Raw genomic sequence first — 18,098 nt, forward strand, 5'->3', positions numbered from 1 at the left:
TGTAACTATTCCCCAGCACTCCAAAATCCCATCCCAGTAAATCTCAGTACTCTTGACTTCAATTTTCGGTCAAAGGGCTGAATTGCTCTGATGCATTCTGATCTACAACCATTGGCAGAGCCATTGCATGGTTGTGCTAGGTGCTGTACCTGGATTCAGATTCTAGTTGCCCCTTAGTATTGATAGCAATGATTCCGTTATTCCATTAGTGCCCACTGTAGCTGCACTGGTTCCTTGGAAAAGCAATCAAGATTCTCCCACCCACCGGCTCTTTTTCTCTCCTTCAATATTACCTTTCGAAAGCTCCAATAGAATCTTTATTCACCATCCTATCAGACAGTGCATCCCAAATCCTAACCACTCATTGCGAGGAAAGTTTTTCCTTTATGTTTGCAAACATTTATAAGATATTTTACCATAGAATCCCTACAGCCTATTCGGCCCACCTTCTAAACAAAAGGAATCTGTTCATTTCCTCGTGCAAAATTGTTTCACAAGGGAAATAGGTTTCTATCGGATATCTTGGTGAAGCAGTGCCGCGCTGAGATTTGGTTTTTGGAAGCAAAGAACGGAAAATGCTGGAAATGCTCAGCAGGCCAGGCAGCATCCATGGAGAGAAGCAGAGTCAATGTTTCAGCTTTGTGACCTTTCATCAGAACTGGAAGAGTTAGCGATGTAACACGTTTTATGCAAGTAAAAGGCAGAGGGAGAGTGGGAAAGAAGGACTGTGATTGGGGGCATGGGGGGGGGGGGGGCAACAGGAGAGAATGAACAGCAAAAGTGATGCTGGTACAAGGCAAAAAGGAAATGATCGTGGAACAAGAAACAAAAATATAGATCTAGAGGAGATATAACCATCTGCTGCTGCCCAAAACAAACATGATTTTGAGTCCAGAGGGATGTAAAGTACGTCATGGTGAGATGAGGTGCCTTTCCTCATTTGAGCTTCACTGTAACAGTGTAGGAGGATGAATTTAGGCAACAGGCAACCTGAAGCTCTAGGTCACGGTTGCTGACTGAAAGGAGGTTTTCCACAATGGGGTCACCCAATCTGCCTTTGCCATCCCCAATTTATAGAAGGCTGCATTGTACCAGTGACCCAAATTGAAAGAGGTATGAATAAATCATAAATATGGCGCCCGAGGCAGGGCAGCTGAGAGGTCACGGCGTGGCGGGCTTATAGGAGGACGCCAACCAGCATGAGTTCCGTGGATGAATATCTCATGAGCTCTGCAATGGACAAAATGGTGTGAAAACCTACCATTGTGGCTGCCGGCAAACCTGCCGTTTTTCACTCCCGCCACGGCACTTCCCCCGCGCACAAATTAGAAAGTTCCACCGACTGGAAGGAGTGTTTGGGTTCTGGATGGTAGGAGGGAAGGGGGTAAAGTGCTGCATCTAAATTAGCATTGACTCAACAGTATGTTTCCACATTTGGTCTCGTATCAAATTTGTTGACACACGTTTCTCGGAGTTTTAACTCTTCCTCTTGCACTTACCGTTAGGTGTGACCGTGACGGTGTGTTGTATCCATGATCAACGTGAGGAAACTGAATTTTCAGCTGCGCACATGCGGACATCCCACCATTCGGCTGTATTGAAGTAATATTTATCAATCCAACGCCTGTAAGGAAAAGGAGGATTATTTTTTGGTTCCAAAAACCCGCACGTTGACTCGGCCACTCTGTCTAATGCTGCCATTGGTCTTAAAACCAACCTATTTGGAAAATGAGTGGCGGAATGAAAGGTGCAGTTCTTTTTTTGAAGGATAATGTTTGCTAAATAGTGCATTCATAAATTCCCTGTCCATTTGGAGAAGGGATCGCAGGCTAAAGAAACAAATAAACTTTTTTTGTGATCTAGCGTTAGGGAGAAACCAGTAGTAATGTTCCAGTTTTCAAATGTAGGATTAACCTAAAAAGAGAGAGAGAGAGAGAGAGAGCCCATATAAAAGATGCAGTGCATGGGACTGGGTTGAGGTTTTACTGGTGAAGAAGCCAAGTTAATTTAGACTGCCGCCAAGTATCTGCCTTGTGTTTTCTATTTTCTGTCCACTACTTACACACTCCCTCAAAGGTCTTGTGGAGTAGCACAACGGGTCATGACATTTGCTAATGCAGCTGTATGCCACCCTCCTTCTATAAACAATTAGAACATAGAACATAGAACATTACAGTGCAGTACGGGCCCTTCGGCCCTCGATGTTGCGCCGACCCGTGAAACCATCTGAAGCCTATCTGACCTACACTATTCCAATTTCATCCATATGTCTATCCAGTGACCACTTAAATGCCCTTAAATTTGGCGAGTCTACTACTGTTGCAGGCAGGGCGTTTCACACCCCTACTACTCTCTGAGTAAAGAAACTGCCTCTGACATCTGTCCTATATCTACTACCCCTCAATTTACAGCTATGTCCCCTCGTGTTGGTCATCACCATCCGAGGAAAAAGACTCTCACTGTCCACCCTCTGTCTAACCCTCTGACTATCTTATATGTCTCTATTAAGTCACCTCTCAGCCTTCTCCTCTCTAACGAAAACAACCTCAAGTCCCTGAGCCTTTCCTCGTAAGACCTTCCCTTCATACCAGGCAACATCCTAGTAAATCTCCTCTGAACCCTTTCCAAAGGGGTCATCAATTACAGGACAATGAAACTGGGACTGGATCATTCTACAGGTGGACAGTCTACGGGCGGTTCACTGCAATGGCGTAGCATGGTTAATGTTTCTTTTTAAGTACGTGCTACTCCGGTGCTATGTCTTTTCGTCCGACGTCATTTCGTCCAACGACACTTCGTCCACATCTTTTGGTCCAACGTCTTTTTGTCCGCACGTCTTTTGGTCCTACGTCTTTTTGTCCGATGATTTTTTTCGTCAAAGACTTTTTGTGACTTGTTACGTTTTTTTGTCGGATGATTTTTTTTGTCAAAGACTTTTTGTAACTTGACTTTTTGTAACTTGCTTATTAGCACTCCACTCCACTCCCCACATTAACATTTTGTAAATAGAAATCTTCTCTAATGCACATAGCAAGGTATAATATGCAATAAAGGATTTTTATTACCGGTCTCTTTCCTTTAACGAGCCTCGTTAAAGGATAGATATTATCGTTCTCTTTCTTAATTCGCCCATCCCGAAATGGCAAAGTTCATTGTGTCAATTTACATCAATTTTAAGTAACTTTGGGAATTTTAAGTACCGTATATACTCGCGTAACTTTCGATCTCGCGTATTATGCGACCCCTAAACCCAAAAACATGCTTTTATGGTATACCTCATGTATCATGCGAGTGACTTTTTTGGAAATTAATTTTGGAAACTAAAACTTCCAAATGGTATCATTGTGTGTGGTTTCTGCAGAGTTGATTCTGCTGTGAAAGCTGTTCGCGATTCGAACAGCTTTCCAGCTGGCTTTACTAGCGTTGTTCAGCCACTTGCCGTTTCCATTCATAAAAACATGAATGGAAACGTCAAGTGGCTGAACATCTTCCCATCAGAATACTACTCTTCAGACTTTGACCACAGCATTCTGATGGGAAGATGTTCAGCCACTTGACGTTTCCATTCATGTTTTTATGAATGGAAACGGCAAGTGGCTGAACGACACTAGTAAAGCCAGCTGGAAAGCTGTTCGAATCGCGAACAGCTTTCACAGCAGAATCCACTCTTCCCATCAGAATACTACTGATTGTGACCACAGCATTCAAATGGGAAGATGTTCAGCCACTTGACGTTTCCATTCATGTTTTTATGAATGGAAACGGCAAGTGGCTGAACGACGCTAGTAAAGCCAGCTGGATGCTATGTGACTTATCTTGGCCAGCATTTCACACCCGCGATTTTTGTACCTCGCGTATCATGCGACCCCCGAAATATAGGCTTCAAATTAGGTGCTCAAAAGTCGCATGTTACGCGAGTATATACGGTAATTAGTAAACTTTTAGATTTTTTAACTGCATTTTTAGATTTTTTAACTGCATTTTTCAACTTGCATTTTACTTATTAAATGGTTTTATACGGAGTTAATTTGTAATTGGATAATTGGACAAAAAGACGTTGGACCAAAAGACGTGCGGACAAAAAGACGTTGGACCAAAAGACGTGGACGAAGTGTCGTTGGACGAAGTGACGTCGGACGAAAAGACGCGACACGGCTACTCCTTCTCCTACTTGTACACATCTCCCAGTGTTTACGTATTGAATGGGAAATAAAATTACTATTGCTCGTGATTCACCTTAAGTAATAAAATGTACACTTCACAGACTGGATGAGATCACTCATATACCCTTCAGCCAGTCCATAAGAACTTTTCTTTGACCATGTTTTGAGATACATTGGACTGTTTGGTCACACTGCTGAGTTCCTCGCAATAGGAGATTGGAGCACATGGCCCGCGTGCAAAGGCAGTGGGCTGTCACCAGAAACCCGCTCACCTCCCTAAGCGCCTTGAGGAACTCATTAACGGGATGGGGAGGGCCAGGTGCCAATTTTGAAATCTGAAAATGCCAAACTCAAACAGTCTGATGAATATCAATGAATTGCTGCCCAGTTCAATGCGGGGAGGTGTAAAATAGCATTATTAAAACCAATAAATTTATGCCAGCAGGGGTTTTGTTTTGGGATCGGGTGTAGTACCGTCTGGTTGGTTGTTTGGCCAATTCTGAGTGCCAAAACTTCTGAATTCCTAACTCCTCTTTGTGCAGGGCAGTGACAGGCCCCAACATGGCTGTCATCTGCCTTTGACAGGGGCTTTTCACAGTAACTTCATTTGAAACCTACTCGTGACAATAAGCGATTTTCATTTCATTTTCATCTGCCTTTGACACTTTTGCCAGTAAGCATCTCCCATCTCCTCAAAGAGCTTGGCACCATTAATTGGATGTCCAGCTGGCGTCCGGCCCAAATAGGGAATCAATGTGTGAAGATCACGCCCCGCAGGTGTGGTGCAGGATCGGCTTCCGGAAATTAGCTGGGTACCTGATTCCCAACCCCGATTTGAAAATCAAGCGCAATAAATCTGGATTTCTATCGCAGGTTTGGGTTCAGCACTTATGTAGGTTTAGGTCTTGGACATTTCTTACCGATACCTTCATTGTAATCTTCATCCTCACTTTCTGTGTCAACGTTCTTGTTTCTTTTGGATATGCTTCCACTTCCAGCCAGATTCCATTTACCCTCACCCGCTGGTCAAAATAGGCAGAGTTAAAATTTATTATCTTCGGCACCTTCTTTTAACGAAATCAAGCACCTTTATGTAGCACCTAACCATGTCTTCAGGACAGCCTAAAGCATTCTGCTGCCAATTAAGTACGTTTGAACTGCAGTCAAAGTTGTTATATAGATAACTGCAAGAGCCAATTGCATGCAGCAAGGTTTCATAACAATTCTTGTTCTGAATGACCAGTTAAGCTCTTATTCTCTTTGTATTGCTTTTGAGATGGGAAAACAGGCCAGGCAGACCAGGGGAACACCTTGCCCTTGGAAGAGGGTCTGTTATTCCCATCTGTGCAGTCACCTCAACACCACACTGAACCGTTAGCGTAGAATGGGGCTTGAACCCTGAGACAAGAGTGCTCACTGCCATACCCAGGCAACGCTACATTCACTAGGCATTGCCACTGTGATATTTCTTCAGCTAGGTAGAAAGTCCAGGGGGGGTGGGGGGCAAATTCCAGGTATAACCGTGCATGCTCAATAAACAATAGGGAGATTTTTAATTCAGGGCCTAATGGTGCCAAATTCAGCAGGAACCGTTTTAATAAGGACACGGGGCTACCTCACTGGGTAAAGTAAGAACAAAGCGATATATACACTACCCGGGAGATTCCTACTGGGTTTCTCTCTGGTTGGTGCCTTAGTGGCCGACCTTATATTCTGGGTAATTAAGATACCGCGCCCCTAGCGGGGGAACTTGTACTCTGCAGGGAACACGGGGAAGACAAGCATTCCCACCCCCTGGTCACATGAGGGGTATTACACTTGTGCTGCACATGTTTCACAGTGACTGAGAAATTGGTTTTGCACGAGAAACTGCAGCAAAATGGATACACAGAGAGCGGTGGGAATCTGGAACTCACTGGCTGAAAGGGTGGCAAGGGTAGGAACCCTCACAACATTCAAGAAGCATTTTGATGAGCACTTGAAATGCTATAATAGATGTGGCTATGGATCAACTGCTGGAAATGGAATTACAATAGGTATATGTTTGATGGCCTGCGCACACACAATGGGCCGAAGGGTTTCCTTCTGTGCTGTAAAACATGGTTCTATGTCATCAGCCCAAAGCTGAATTCTGGATTCCATATTGTAATGAGTAATGATTCAGGTAGATGCATGGTCTTCCCAGGGAAAGCACAAGGTGGGAATGGGGCTCTTTATGGCACACAGTGATTTTATCTCTGCCACCTCTTGAGGTGGTCTTGTGGCGAGGTGGGTAGCGACCCGGTCTCTGAGCTAGCAAGCTCTCGGTTCGAGTCCCACCCCAGGATTTGATAGCCACGGAAGGCGCGTTAATATCAAGGCCAAACAGGTTTAGTGTCAACCTTCCAACACGCCAATGACTGGCGGCAAGAGCGAGAGACATTCCTGGTCAGTCATAATGCACAGTGACTCTTATCACCTCGGGCAATAGGCGAGCAACTTGTTCCAGGAAAAACTAGCTATGGAGACAGATATATAGATACTCGGGAAAAAGAAGAGAACAAGAACAAGCTCTTGAGGTGATTAGAACAGATGCACTTTAGGGAGAGTTAGATAAACAAGTGAGGGAAATAAAGTAGGACCTTTGATGAGGTCAGGTGAAGATGGGGAGGAGGGGGTTTGTAATTGAACATAAACGCTGGTACGGACCTAATGGCCTGTTTCTGTTGTATATTTGTGTTGGAATACTGTGTAATACTGCCCTATTTATGGCAAGCAGGCAGAGTTCAAATTGTCCACTGTGAGTCTTGCTGGCTGCTTTCTAAAAACAAGTGCTTAATTTTATCTATAACTGGCCTCAGACAGCAAGGATATTAAAGTGGCCTATAAGTACGGTAAAACCTTTTTCTAAGGCTCGCCATTGCTAAGATTGGCAAGTGATTGCTAACGGAATACAGCTCTGAGCAGTGGCCAATTTTTACTGAGCACAAGGAAAACAACGCGTTTAATAAATATTTGCATAGTATAATATATAGTTTCAAATTTATTTATGTATCTGATGAAGCAATAGGGATTTATATCTGAACGCAACGTTAGGCACTGTGTCCACTAAAAATACTTCCTGAGATATTCAGTGGAAATCACTGCAGTTTGTGAATGATTGCAGTCTTGAAATTCCTGAATGTTTGGGCAGTTTGACATAATAAGTTCTTCACTCTTACCTTCCACTTTTACAGTCAGCTGGACACGAATACATGGGGTGCAAGACTCGTCTTCTTCACAGTAAAGTATGGTGGAGGTTATTAAGTTAGTCAGGAGCAGTGTGTTCGCTTCATTATTTTGTTCACAGTTATCTGTTAATAAGAGTAATTGAACAGTTCAGCATGGTAATTACATGGCGGATAGAACAGAAGGTACAAGGGTCACTGGGCAAAGGCGGAATAACTGCTGGCGTGGCTTAAGTGATAACGTTAAAGCTCAAACATAAAATGTTGCAACAGCAGGGACAACAGCACACCTGCGCCATAATCTATAGTACGAACTTTGAAACCACAGAGAGAATTCAAGAAAATAGATTCCATGGTACTTCACCATCTTAAGTAAGATTGACAGCATGTAATGTCTGGGTGCATGTTTCAGAAATGCTGCATGTACGAGGTCCCCACCCCTCTGCATGGGATGAGGTGAGTTTTCAAACTTATTTTACCACTTAGAAATGAGAATTATTTCAAGAAATTAAATATGCCAGTTTTGTTTTTCTTTAGATCTGGTCTATATCTGGTCAACGTTACTAAATGGATGGGAAAGTTAGAATATAAGCAAGAAAATATAAGATAAATTAAAGGCAACAAGGATCTGAGGCAGAATTTAGTGTCCTGTCTTAAAAAATTTTTTTTAGAGCACCCAATTCCTTTTTTCCCAATTAAGGAGCAATTTAGCGTGACCAATTCACCTAACATACACATCTTTGGGTTGTGGGGTCAGACCCAGGCAGACACGGGGAGAATTTGCAAACTCCACATGGACAGTGACCCGGTGCCGGGATCGAACCCGGGTCCTTGGCGTCGTGAGGCAGCATTGCTAACCACTGTGCCGCCCCATTTAATGCCCTCTCCTGATGATAATTTGGTAACTGAGGGGCATCCCTGCCCTCACTCAACTATGGCCTGGCTCCCTCAGTGATCCCAGGAATCTCTCCACGTATATTGATGACACCAGCCATCGCTCCAGCTGGCAATGGACAGCTCAGGAAAGACCAACCATTAGTCAATTAAGTTTGTGTTCAGCACTCAATTCCTCTGACCCTTCCTCAAAAGGAGGTGACTCGCGGTTCCTGCCTTCTCTCCAGCTGGCAAGCAAGACCCACTTGTCGCCTCGATTAAATAACGTCCGGGGTTTCTGCAATGTATGCTGAGGATTAGTTAAGACATCAGACACAACTAATGAGGAATAAAAGCAGAAAGTGCCGGAAATATTCAGCCGGTGTGGCAGAGGGACCTCAAACTACAGAGAGAGGGCAGCATTTTCTATTCAAATTTCAGAAGTCCAGCAGCCACGTATTTTGCTTTCGTTCGGCTAGAGAGGAGGTTTTTAGGAAACACACAAGAGAGGAACTTGATCAGCAAGAGACAATTCCTTGAGTGCACACTTCGGAGAGAGAAACTGGAATGTGTGGCAGTGACAGGGAAGCAGAATGTGGGGGAGAAAAAGGAGGAAATACAGCGACAGGTTAAGAACAACAGGTTAAAAATGTTGGCTCCCATCAAGGACCGTGAAAGATGGAGAGCCAAGATCATTGGTGTTGCAGTAAAACGTATCAGCCAAAGAAGTTGGGCGGGATTCTCCGTCCGTGCCTGCCCGGCGACCGGGGAATCCCGCCGGAGGTCTATGGACTTTTCCATTGTCCCGGTCTCGCCCGTGACAATTTTGTGGCGGTCAGGGCGGAAGAATCCAACCCGTAATCTCTCCAGATTTTACATTCTGCAGCCAATTATGTTCCAATTAGAGTTCATGGTCATGTGACAGTAGCCTATGTAAATTAGGGACAGGGACTCTGATTGTTAAATTCAATAGCAATTGCCCTTCAAGATGACAGCGTGGGAGAGTTTGTGATGTGGGCTGGTCCCATTTTTGCCACTGTTGGAAAATGGAGGCTTAAAAATGTAAACATATTTTTGGAGACTGTTAATCAAGCTAAACATGAAAGGACAGCATACAATTCACAGCTAGAACCATGGTATGGCAATGATGCCAACAGAGGTGGTCTTACTATAAAATACTATTGACAAAATAGAATACTTACACTTGGCTTCACATGAGAAGGCCTGCAAAGAAAAGGAGAGAGAAAAAAAGTTTCAAAATTGAAGTGAGTAAAATCATAGCAATTTCATCTTCATAATAATATTTATTATTGTCACAAGTAGGCTTACATTAACATTGCAATGAATTACTGTGAAAAGCCCCTAGTCACCACATTCCGGTGCCCGTTCGGGTACACAGAGGGAGTATTCAGAATATCCAATTCACCTAACTGCACGTCTTTCAGGACTTTGGGAGGAAACCAGAGCACCCAGTGGAAACCCACGCAGACACGGGGATAATGTGCAGACGCCGCACAGACAGTGACCCAAGCAGGAATCGAACCAGGGACTGCGGTGCTCTGAAGCAACAGAGCTAACCACTGCACATTCAGAAATTCCAGTGCATGGCACATGCTTCTCCATCTCATAGTGGTCACAAAATGAAGGGCAAAGTTTGACAATGACTCCTTTCCAACCCTGACACATGGAAGATGATAACATGTATTTATAATAGTGCCTGAATTGTAGTCAACAGCCCAAGGCACTGCCTACAGGGGAAGCAGATTTTCAACAGAAGTAGGAGAGAAAACTAAATCAAAACCATGAAAATTAAGACAAAGACTTTTGCCACCTCCGGGCATCCACCCCAGGACATTCGGAAACACTTACACACAATTAAGAACTTTTGAAGTGTATTTATTGTTCTAGTGTAGGAAGTGGGGCAGCCAATTTGAACATAACAAACTCCCAGAAACAGCAATGTTTTTGGAAGATTGGCTGAGGGATAGATATTGACCAGGACACTGGAGAGAGCTCGCTTGATCTTCGTTGAAACAGTATCATTGGGTCTTTAACCCCCACCTCAAGCGAGGCAACATGGCCTCAATTTAACCAGCACCTAGAGATCCAGAACACAAAAGGTTTCTAGGATACGTAGGTGAAAACATGAGTGTAATCATTGCTGTGATGATTGTTTCACAACTAGTTTTCTAATAATTGTCAGAAGATAGTATACAGTTAACCAGCAGGAAATGGGTGACTCATTCTGGTTGAGCAAGATGCCATTCTTCACATTGCTAGCAGTCTGTGCTCCTCCCAAGCCTGGAATCAAAATGTGTTGAGTCACATTCTCCCAAATCTGAAGCAAGTACATTTCTTGTAATTGTCCTGAAAACAGTCCCTCAATGCTAGTCTGTAGTCACTGCAGGAACTCCACGTGACCATAACTGATTGTGTGCCTGTCAATGGCCAGGGATAAGCTTCCCCCATCTGCTCGAATGGTCCTGACAAGGGCTTTCTTTCCCACCACTGCCCAACCTCCAAAGTGTTAACAGCTGGAACATTGATATACAGGAACATTAAAATACCAGCCAGTGACTCCAGCTTTTCTCTCAGACTAGTTCTGTGCTGCAGGTTTTAAAGGCCCCAGTCTGCTGCAATCACACATGCTTTGCCCTGAAGGAGGCCATGCCGGGAGTCACATAGCCTCCGAAGGTTTAGGGAGGCCTGGGTCGGGAAGGTCACATGACCCTCAATGTTCATCGCAACATCCATCCCCACTCAGGTCCATTAGCACCTCCCCCGCAAGTACTGGAAATCTTGGTCTCAATAGCCCAGTCTATCAGGGGGGCTCCATTTGCATTGGGAGTGACGAGGTGTTCTCCCTCAGGAGTTGTCTTGCTTGGGCCGGTCTCTCCAATTTCTTCTGAGGGTACGAGTGGCTCTTTGGCCATTGCCAAATGACCACAAGTTCCGGACTTACGATGACTTCTTTGGCCACTTAGGGGGCCACTCTAGTCCTTATGTTCTTGTCACATTTGTACCCTGAAAAATCCTCAAATGAAAAGAATCACTCCTGGGGCAGGATTTTTGAAGATGACAGGGTTTCCCACCCCAACCTGCCACCTGATGAGTCGGCAGAAAACGCATCCCCACCAATCACGGCCATTTAACCCTCCAGAGAGCATTAATCGGCTGCAGGCGGGCCCTCTAACCCTCACTTCGGAGGGAGTCCTGCCTCAGAGAGCCCCAGAAATCTGATTGACTGGCAACTCTGTAGTTCCAGCAGATTCAGTGACGGCAGTAGCAAGGACAGCGACTACAAGCATGCCCCAGATGCTAAATCCCAGAGTCTGGGACCAGCTAAGTGCAGAGGGTCTCACAGCAGAGAAAGGAGGTGAGGCCTAGGGAGGGGATGTTGAGGGGGGGGGGGGGGGGGGGGGGGGGGAAGGGAACAAGTCGGGGTTTGATGGAGAGGTCAGGTAGGGAAGGAGCACCTGGGGAAGGGGTGGGTGGTTGATCTTTTGGAGGGGGTGGAGTCCGTTATGGAAAGGGAGTCTCGGAGAGCAGCGCTCCTTCTCAATCTCACTCGATTTCTGAGCAAGGACAACCTACTGGTCCTCCCTTCAATGCACCCCCCCCCCCCCCCCCCCCCCCCCACCCTCCCGCCTCGCCCTCGCGCATGCCTCAAAATTGAGGCCAGGCAGGAAACAGCCTCAAATGGCCAATAATTGGCCACTTAACGGCCGCAAATGGGGCAAGGACAGGCTGGCTGCCGTTGGCCTTACTTGCCCCACGTAAAATTGCATAATAGGGCATTTGTGGGAGGAAGGCCTCAGGGGAATGTTATTGATGTTTCCGCCTGCAAACCTGCCTGAGAAGGAGTCGGTAAAGTCCTGGCTCCTGGTCCCACTGCTCAGCATCTGCTGTTAACCTTTACACCTGTGCCTCATGAGGATGAAAACGGAGCAGATACATGGTGCTGAGATGGAGGAAGTGGACGGTAAGTGAGTGAACAAGGAAGAGCCAAGAAGCCAGTCATTCAGGCTGGACAGGAAATGGAGAAATACCATCGTCAAACAGAAAGAAATGGGGGAGGCGATTCCCAGCGAAAGCAGGGACTTTCTTGAAAAACTAACAATAATCCAATGTGAGGAGAGGAAAAGCAGTGGGGCGTTCAAGGTGCGGCATATTTGCTCCCAATGCTCCACCTTTGGAGAGATATTTTCAATTGGCAAAACGTATGTACAAACCTTAATATGCTTATACTGCATTGACCAGTGGGATATTTCAATACAGGCACTTGTTTTATTTTTTGAAAATCAGCGTATACTGAACATAATGTGCAGAGGGATGTAATAACAATGCATTAAGAATTCTTAGCTGATGAGTGCTGCTTCAAATTTGTCAATATTACCATCTCCATAATTACTCAGCAGTTGAGGTGTGAATGTACTTTTGTGCACAGTTCATCGAATCCCTACAGTGCATTCGGCCCATCGAGTCTGCACAGACCCTCCGAATGAGCACCCTACCAAGGGTCAGGCCTCACCCTCTCCCCACAACCCAGTAACCCCCCCTAACCTTCTGAATACTAAGGGGCAATTTACCATGGCCAATCTACCTAACCTGCACATTTTTGGATTGTGGGGAGGAAACTGGAGAACCCAGAGGAAACACCCACAGATGAAAATGAAATTAAATGAAAATAAAATGAGATATGGGGAGAATGTGCAAACAGTCACAAGCAGTCACCCGAGGCTGGAATTGAACTCGGGCCCCTAGAGCTGTGAGGCAGCAGTCGTAACCACTGTGCCACCGAGCCACCCTGAAGTTCGTACAGATGTAAAATATTTAATCCTCATAATCTCACAATACTTGCATAAAGGGATACAAGAGTTTAACTATAGGTATAAATGGTTAGCTCAGATCATGCAAGGTGTGTGGAAAATGTGGTTTGATAATCAGAATCCCGCAATGTAAAAGGAGGCCATTCAGCCCATAGAGTCCGCACTGACCCCCCAGGAGAGCACCCCACCCAGGCCACTCCTCGGCCTCATCCCCGTAACCCCACCTAACCTGCACATCTTTGGTTCGGAGCTATGTCAGGGAGAATGCAAAGTATCTCAGGGACTAGTTTTAATGCGTCTAATTAAGTTTTAATTAATTCATGTGGGCATTGCTGGCTGGGCCAACATTTATTGCCCATTCCTAATTGCCCTTCAACTGAGTGGCTTGCTGGGCCATTTCAAAAGGCAAATGACAACAATCCCAGAGGGGGCAGCTGAATCCGAGGAACTGGTACAACAATTGCAAAATGAGTTGGCAGAACATGCAAGTGGACATGGTAATGGCAAGTGAAAGAGTACTGAAAGTGCGACACTGTACGGATTGTTGTAATTCAGGCTTTTCCAGATTCTTTGATGAATGCCCAAAGCTACGCCTTTGTTGGGGCTTCATGTGTATTGATGCATTACCTTGCAAGTGCGGCCGAGTGTATGTGACATATTTACATTTCCCAAAACCCACATTTGTATGTTGTATGTTGGCCTACATACCAACACACACCAAAATTACTTGCCGAATCATTAGAATCAATCTCACCTCGGTACGTGTGACAAGAAACAAATCCATACCAGGACTTTAGTAACAAATAAAAACAAAAGTTTATATTGGATTTGATGATCTCTGGACGCCTCACGAGATCTAACGAGATCTCACGAGATGTCACAATCTGGACCTCACCCTCGCTGTGCGACACCCAGATTTACATATTGAAGTGAGCAGTTACACTCATGTCTCCCAGGCCATCGGAGCATCCCCCCCCCCCCCCCCAACCGAGTGGTTGGGCTCTGGGCAGGGTGATAGCCTGGCACTCCTGCTGTCACTTGGCACCTTGGTACTTCCAGGCTGCCAATGCAACGGTGCCCAGGTGGTAGGTTTCCCGGGATCGTGCCCAGAGGATTCGAGGACCCCCTAACAGGTACGTTGGGGGGGGGGGGTCATTGAGAGATCTCTTCCTGCACTGACGAGCTAAGCGTGGCATCGGCGGGACGTTCCTTGCCGAGGCTCCACATCCCACTAAACACGCCCAAAACTGGACCCTGTTTTTTTCCTGTGAAATCGTGCCCTGTGTGTCTCTCTGCACTGATGCTTCCCGACTTGCTGGCTGTCTTTTTCCAGCACTCCGTTTTTATTCCAGATTTCAGGTATCCGCAGTATTTTACTGAAATAATTTTTTTTCACAGATTGACGCTATTTACAGAGCAATCAACAACAGTGAATTGCCTAAGTCGGTCCAAATGAGGCAGCAGCTTTACCCTAGTCGATGAAAGCTTTAAGCAGGCAAACCCAGCTGTTCAGTTCCTTTGACTGGCGTTTGTCTGAGATATTTCTCACAGACGACAGACAAAGAGTTCTCAGGACGGGAGTCGTGGTCTGTGCTCTAATTTGAAATCACAGTCGAAACTGCAACTGCCTGGTAACTCGACCATTCACTCCAACGTTCAAAACCCTTTGGGATACAGACCCACTTTGGAAATGTTAATCTGTGCAACTGATTGGCCTTACTCAAACAATGAACAATAAACTTCAGCGCGCACACCCAAAGGCATGACAAAGGATATCTATGGTGTTTGACATATTGCTGGAGCTATACTGCGGCATTAAATTGTGGATCAGTATCTGAGTGGTACACACTAGTTGTTTATAGCGATGGAGTGTGTGTTTGCTGGTTGTTCAACCAGAAGCATAAATTGGTGTCACCAACTGCAGCCACTGGCCTTGTGTCTCATCTGTTTCCTACAATGCAAAAAAAAACCACAGTCCCAATTGATGCTGTTGGAGAGGCCACTTTGAGGACAGTCTCAGAAAAATGAATTTTGAAGCCAGAAAACATAATACAGTGAAAATAATAGTTGGAACTTGGTGTCATCGTACAAGCAGCAGGTGATTTATCAGAAAACTGCGGGCATTTTGTCCATGACCTGATAGTGATAGACAGAAGAGTGTAGGTAACTCCCCTGTGATTTTCTGATGAACTCACACTGCATTAGACCCCACTGGTGTCCCGGTGCCTCTTGAAGTTCCACCTCAGGAGCGGGATTCTCTGACCCCCCACCGGGTCGGAGAATCGCCAGGGGCGGTGTGAATCCCGCCCCCGCCAGCCGCTGAATTCTCCGGCACCGGCGATTCGGTGGGGGCGGGAATTACACCAAGCCGTTCGGTGGGATCCCCCCCCCCCCCCCCCCCCCCCCCGGCGATTCTCCAGCCCACAATGGGCCGAAGTCCCGCTGCTGTAATGCTGGTCCTGCCGGCGTGAGTTAAACCACCTACCTTACCGGCAGGACCAGGCGCACGAGCGGGCTCCAGGGTCCTGGGGGTGGGGGGGGGGGGGGGGGGGCGCGGGCGATCTGGCCCCAGGGGGTGCCCCCACGGTGGACTGGCCTGCGATCGGGGCCCACCGATCCGCAGGCGGGCCTGTGCCGTGGGGGCACTCTTTTCCCTCCGCGTCGGCCATATCCTCTGCCACGGCCGACGCGTAAGAGACCCCCCCCCCACTGCGCATGCGCGGGGATGACGTCAGCAGCCGCTGACGCTCCTGCGCATGCGCGGACTTCCGCCGGCCGGCGAAGTCCCTTCAGCCCAAGCTGGCGTGGCGCCAAAGGCCTTCCAAAGGAGAAATCTGCACCTTTAGGGCGGCCCGACGCTGGAGTGGTTCTCGCCGCTCTGTCCCCCCCGGGACCCCCCACCCCGCCGGGTAGGGGAGAATCCCGCCCCAGGTCTTTTCTGACATGAAACTAGCTTCTAAATAACCCTCACATTCGGGGAATATTGTGAATACAATCATTATGATGCTGCCACTAATAGTACCTATAGTGTGCTGTATTTGTAAACAACTCATCAATTCTTCTGCTTTTGGAATATAGAGAATTGTAACCTGAAAGACAGACCTGCATCTTGGCTCTTCAGCAGTTCTATGCTTGTGGATAAAGCTGCTGACATTGCCTGGCTGGTTTTATGATGCTCTGTTTGTGCTTCAGTTTTACACAGAGGTTACTGTTGCTGAAAATGTTATTGAGTAAAGTGCTTTCACAAACTTTGCCAAAGCAACTCTGTTCCAAAGTTCAAACTATGTCTATTTTAGTCACATAGGAATTTGCTATCGCTGCCAATACGTTACACCTATGTTATTTTGTATCACTCAGTGAAGTATTTACTCTTTTAGTCAGGCTAACTCCGGGTCAGTTAGATATATTCCCTCCTCCTACTCCAAATCGTTTGGTGTTTTTAATATGGATTTTCCTCCCCTCTGAGGCTCCCCAATCAGCCCTCTCATATCTGTCTCCAAGTAGTCAGCACCTGTCTGTAACTCCTTGCAAAGGTGCAGCATAAGAGTTACAACTGGCCTGGTCTCCAGACATTCTCATTGGCTTTTATGCGGTAAATTCCTCCAATGGGTCAAGGGTCACTGGGAGAGGAGGGGGGAGCCATGATTCTGACTTCGGTCAACAAGTGTCAGATACTCACCATTGAATCAGTTGCCCATTCTATACCTTTTCAAATTGTCAGAGACTACCCCCTCCATGTGTGTGAGGGAATCATTTACATTAGTTGATGCAATGTGTTCCTCCACCAGTTTAACATTCAATTCCATGTACTAATTAGATTTGCATTGTTCAAGTTTGTAGACCGAAGAGTCATGGCAACAATTTCTTGGCAATATAATTTAAACAGTCCGCCCCTATCCGTTTCTTTATTCTTCAAATCCATGTGCATAGTTCACCTTCAGGGATTACCATTACTAGGTACATTTTAAACAAACATCATCTCTGTGCTTGTTAACTTATCTTGGCTCCCGGTTGAGCAACGCCTCCATTTTGAAATTCTCACCCTTGGTTTTAAAGCTCTCCATGGCCTCACCTCTCCTCCAAGGATCTTCTCCAGTCCTGCGGACCTCCAATACACCGGTGCTTATCTAACTCCAGACTCTTGAGCATCCCTGGTTTTAAGTGTTCCAAAAATAGAGGCTATGCCTTAGCTGCCGCTTCCCTAAACTCTGAAATTTCCTTCCTAAACCTCTCAACCTCCCTTTTCTCTTTCAAGGTGCTCCTTAAAACCTTGCTGTTTGAACAAATTTTTGATCGTCTGCCCTAATTTCTCCTTATGCAGCTTGACATCACATTTTGCTTCATAACATTCTGGTGAACATTTGGGATGTTTTATTTTGCTAAAGGCATCAATCAAAATTGTTGTTTTACACACCAGCTTTGATGGAGAAATGAAGACCAGTACCAATAGCAACCAGCTGGGGTCTCCTGGGGAGGCCATAGATGCCGGGAGCCAGTTGGATCCTGTATCTGCCCGTTTAAGTGCGGTCTTAAACCCATTTAACTGTGCGAGACTGCCATCTGGCTATTTCACGCGAGGCCTGGCCATCTCGAATCCCAGGAGAGATCTCTCCCAGCATTTACTGGCCGCATTCTGCTCCAAATCCAGCGGGATGCAGCTGGTAGATCGTGCCCGAGATTAACAATCTGAGAGAGGCACAGAACTCACTGTGACCAGGATTTTCTGGTCATGCCCACCCCAAGATCAGAGCTGGTGTGTAAAACGTAGAGCTGTATTAAAATTCAACCATTTTACCACTAATCTGGAGTGTGTGTATTCATTTACTGATGAATCAGGTTCTTCTTGAGTTCTCTGCTCAAAGGCAGGGCAGGTGTGACCCACAGCGCCACACCCTCCATCATAGATAGCGCAAAGAAACAGGTCCCAAATTTACCCCAACTGGAATAGGGATTGACTCCATACTGTTGACATCAACCTGGTGTCCCCACAGTAACCCCCCCCCCCCCCCACCCCGCCCCCAAGGATC

The 18,098-nt window shown here is 46.2% G+C and overlaps 1 protein-coding gene across 2 annotated transcripts in view; it reads right to left on the minus strand.

Annotated features, from left to right (window-relative positions):
• LOC119973898 (interleukin-17 receptor C-like) overlaps positions 1-18,098 on the minus strand; it is an 87,166-nt gene that overhangs the window by 52,142 nt on the left and 16,926 nt on the right. Inside the window, exons 2-5 of one of the 2 annotated variants that reach the window (XM_038812486.1) lie at positions 9,445-9,466; positions 7,364-7,495; positions 5,090-5,185; positions 1,500-1,624 (exon numbers count right to left, since the gene is read on the minus strand). In XM_038812486.1, coding sequence (XP_038668414.1) covers positions 1,500-1,624; positions 5,090-5,185; positions 7,364-7,495; positions 9,445-9,466 — 375 coding nt within the window. Of the gene's footprint in view, positions 1-1,499; positions 1,625-5,083; positions 5,186-7,363; positions 7,496-9,444; positions 9,467-18,098 lie in introns of both variants that reach the window. The other variant, XM_038812485.1, reaches the window with a different exon arrangement.

The sequence above is a fragment of the Scyliorhinus canicula genome, chromosome 11 (assembly GCF_902713615.1).
Source record: "Scyliorhinus canicula chromosome 11, sScyCan1.1, whole genome shotgun sequence".
Lineage (NCBI taxonomy): Eukaryota > Metazoa > Chordata > Chondrichthyes > Carcharhiniformes > Scyliorhinidae > Scyliorhinus > Scyliorhinus canicula.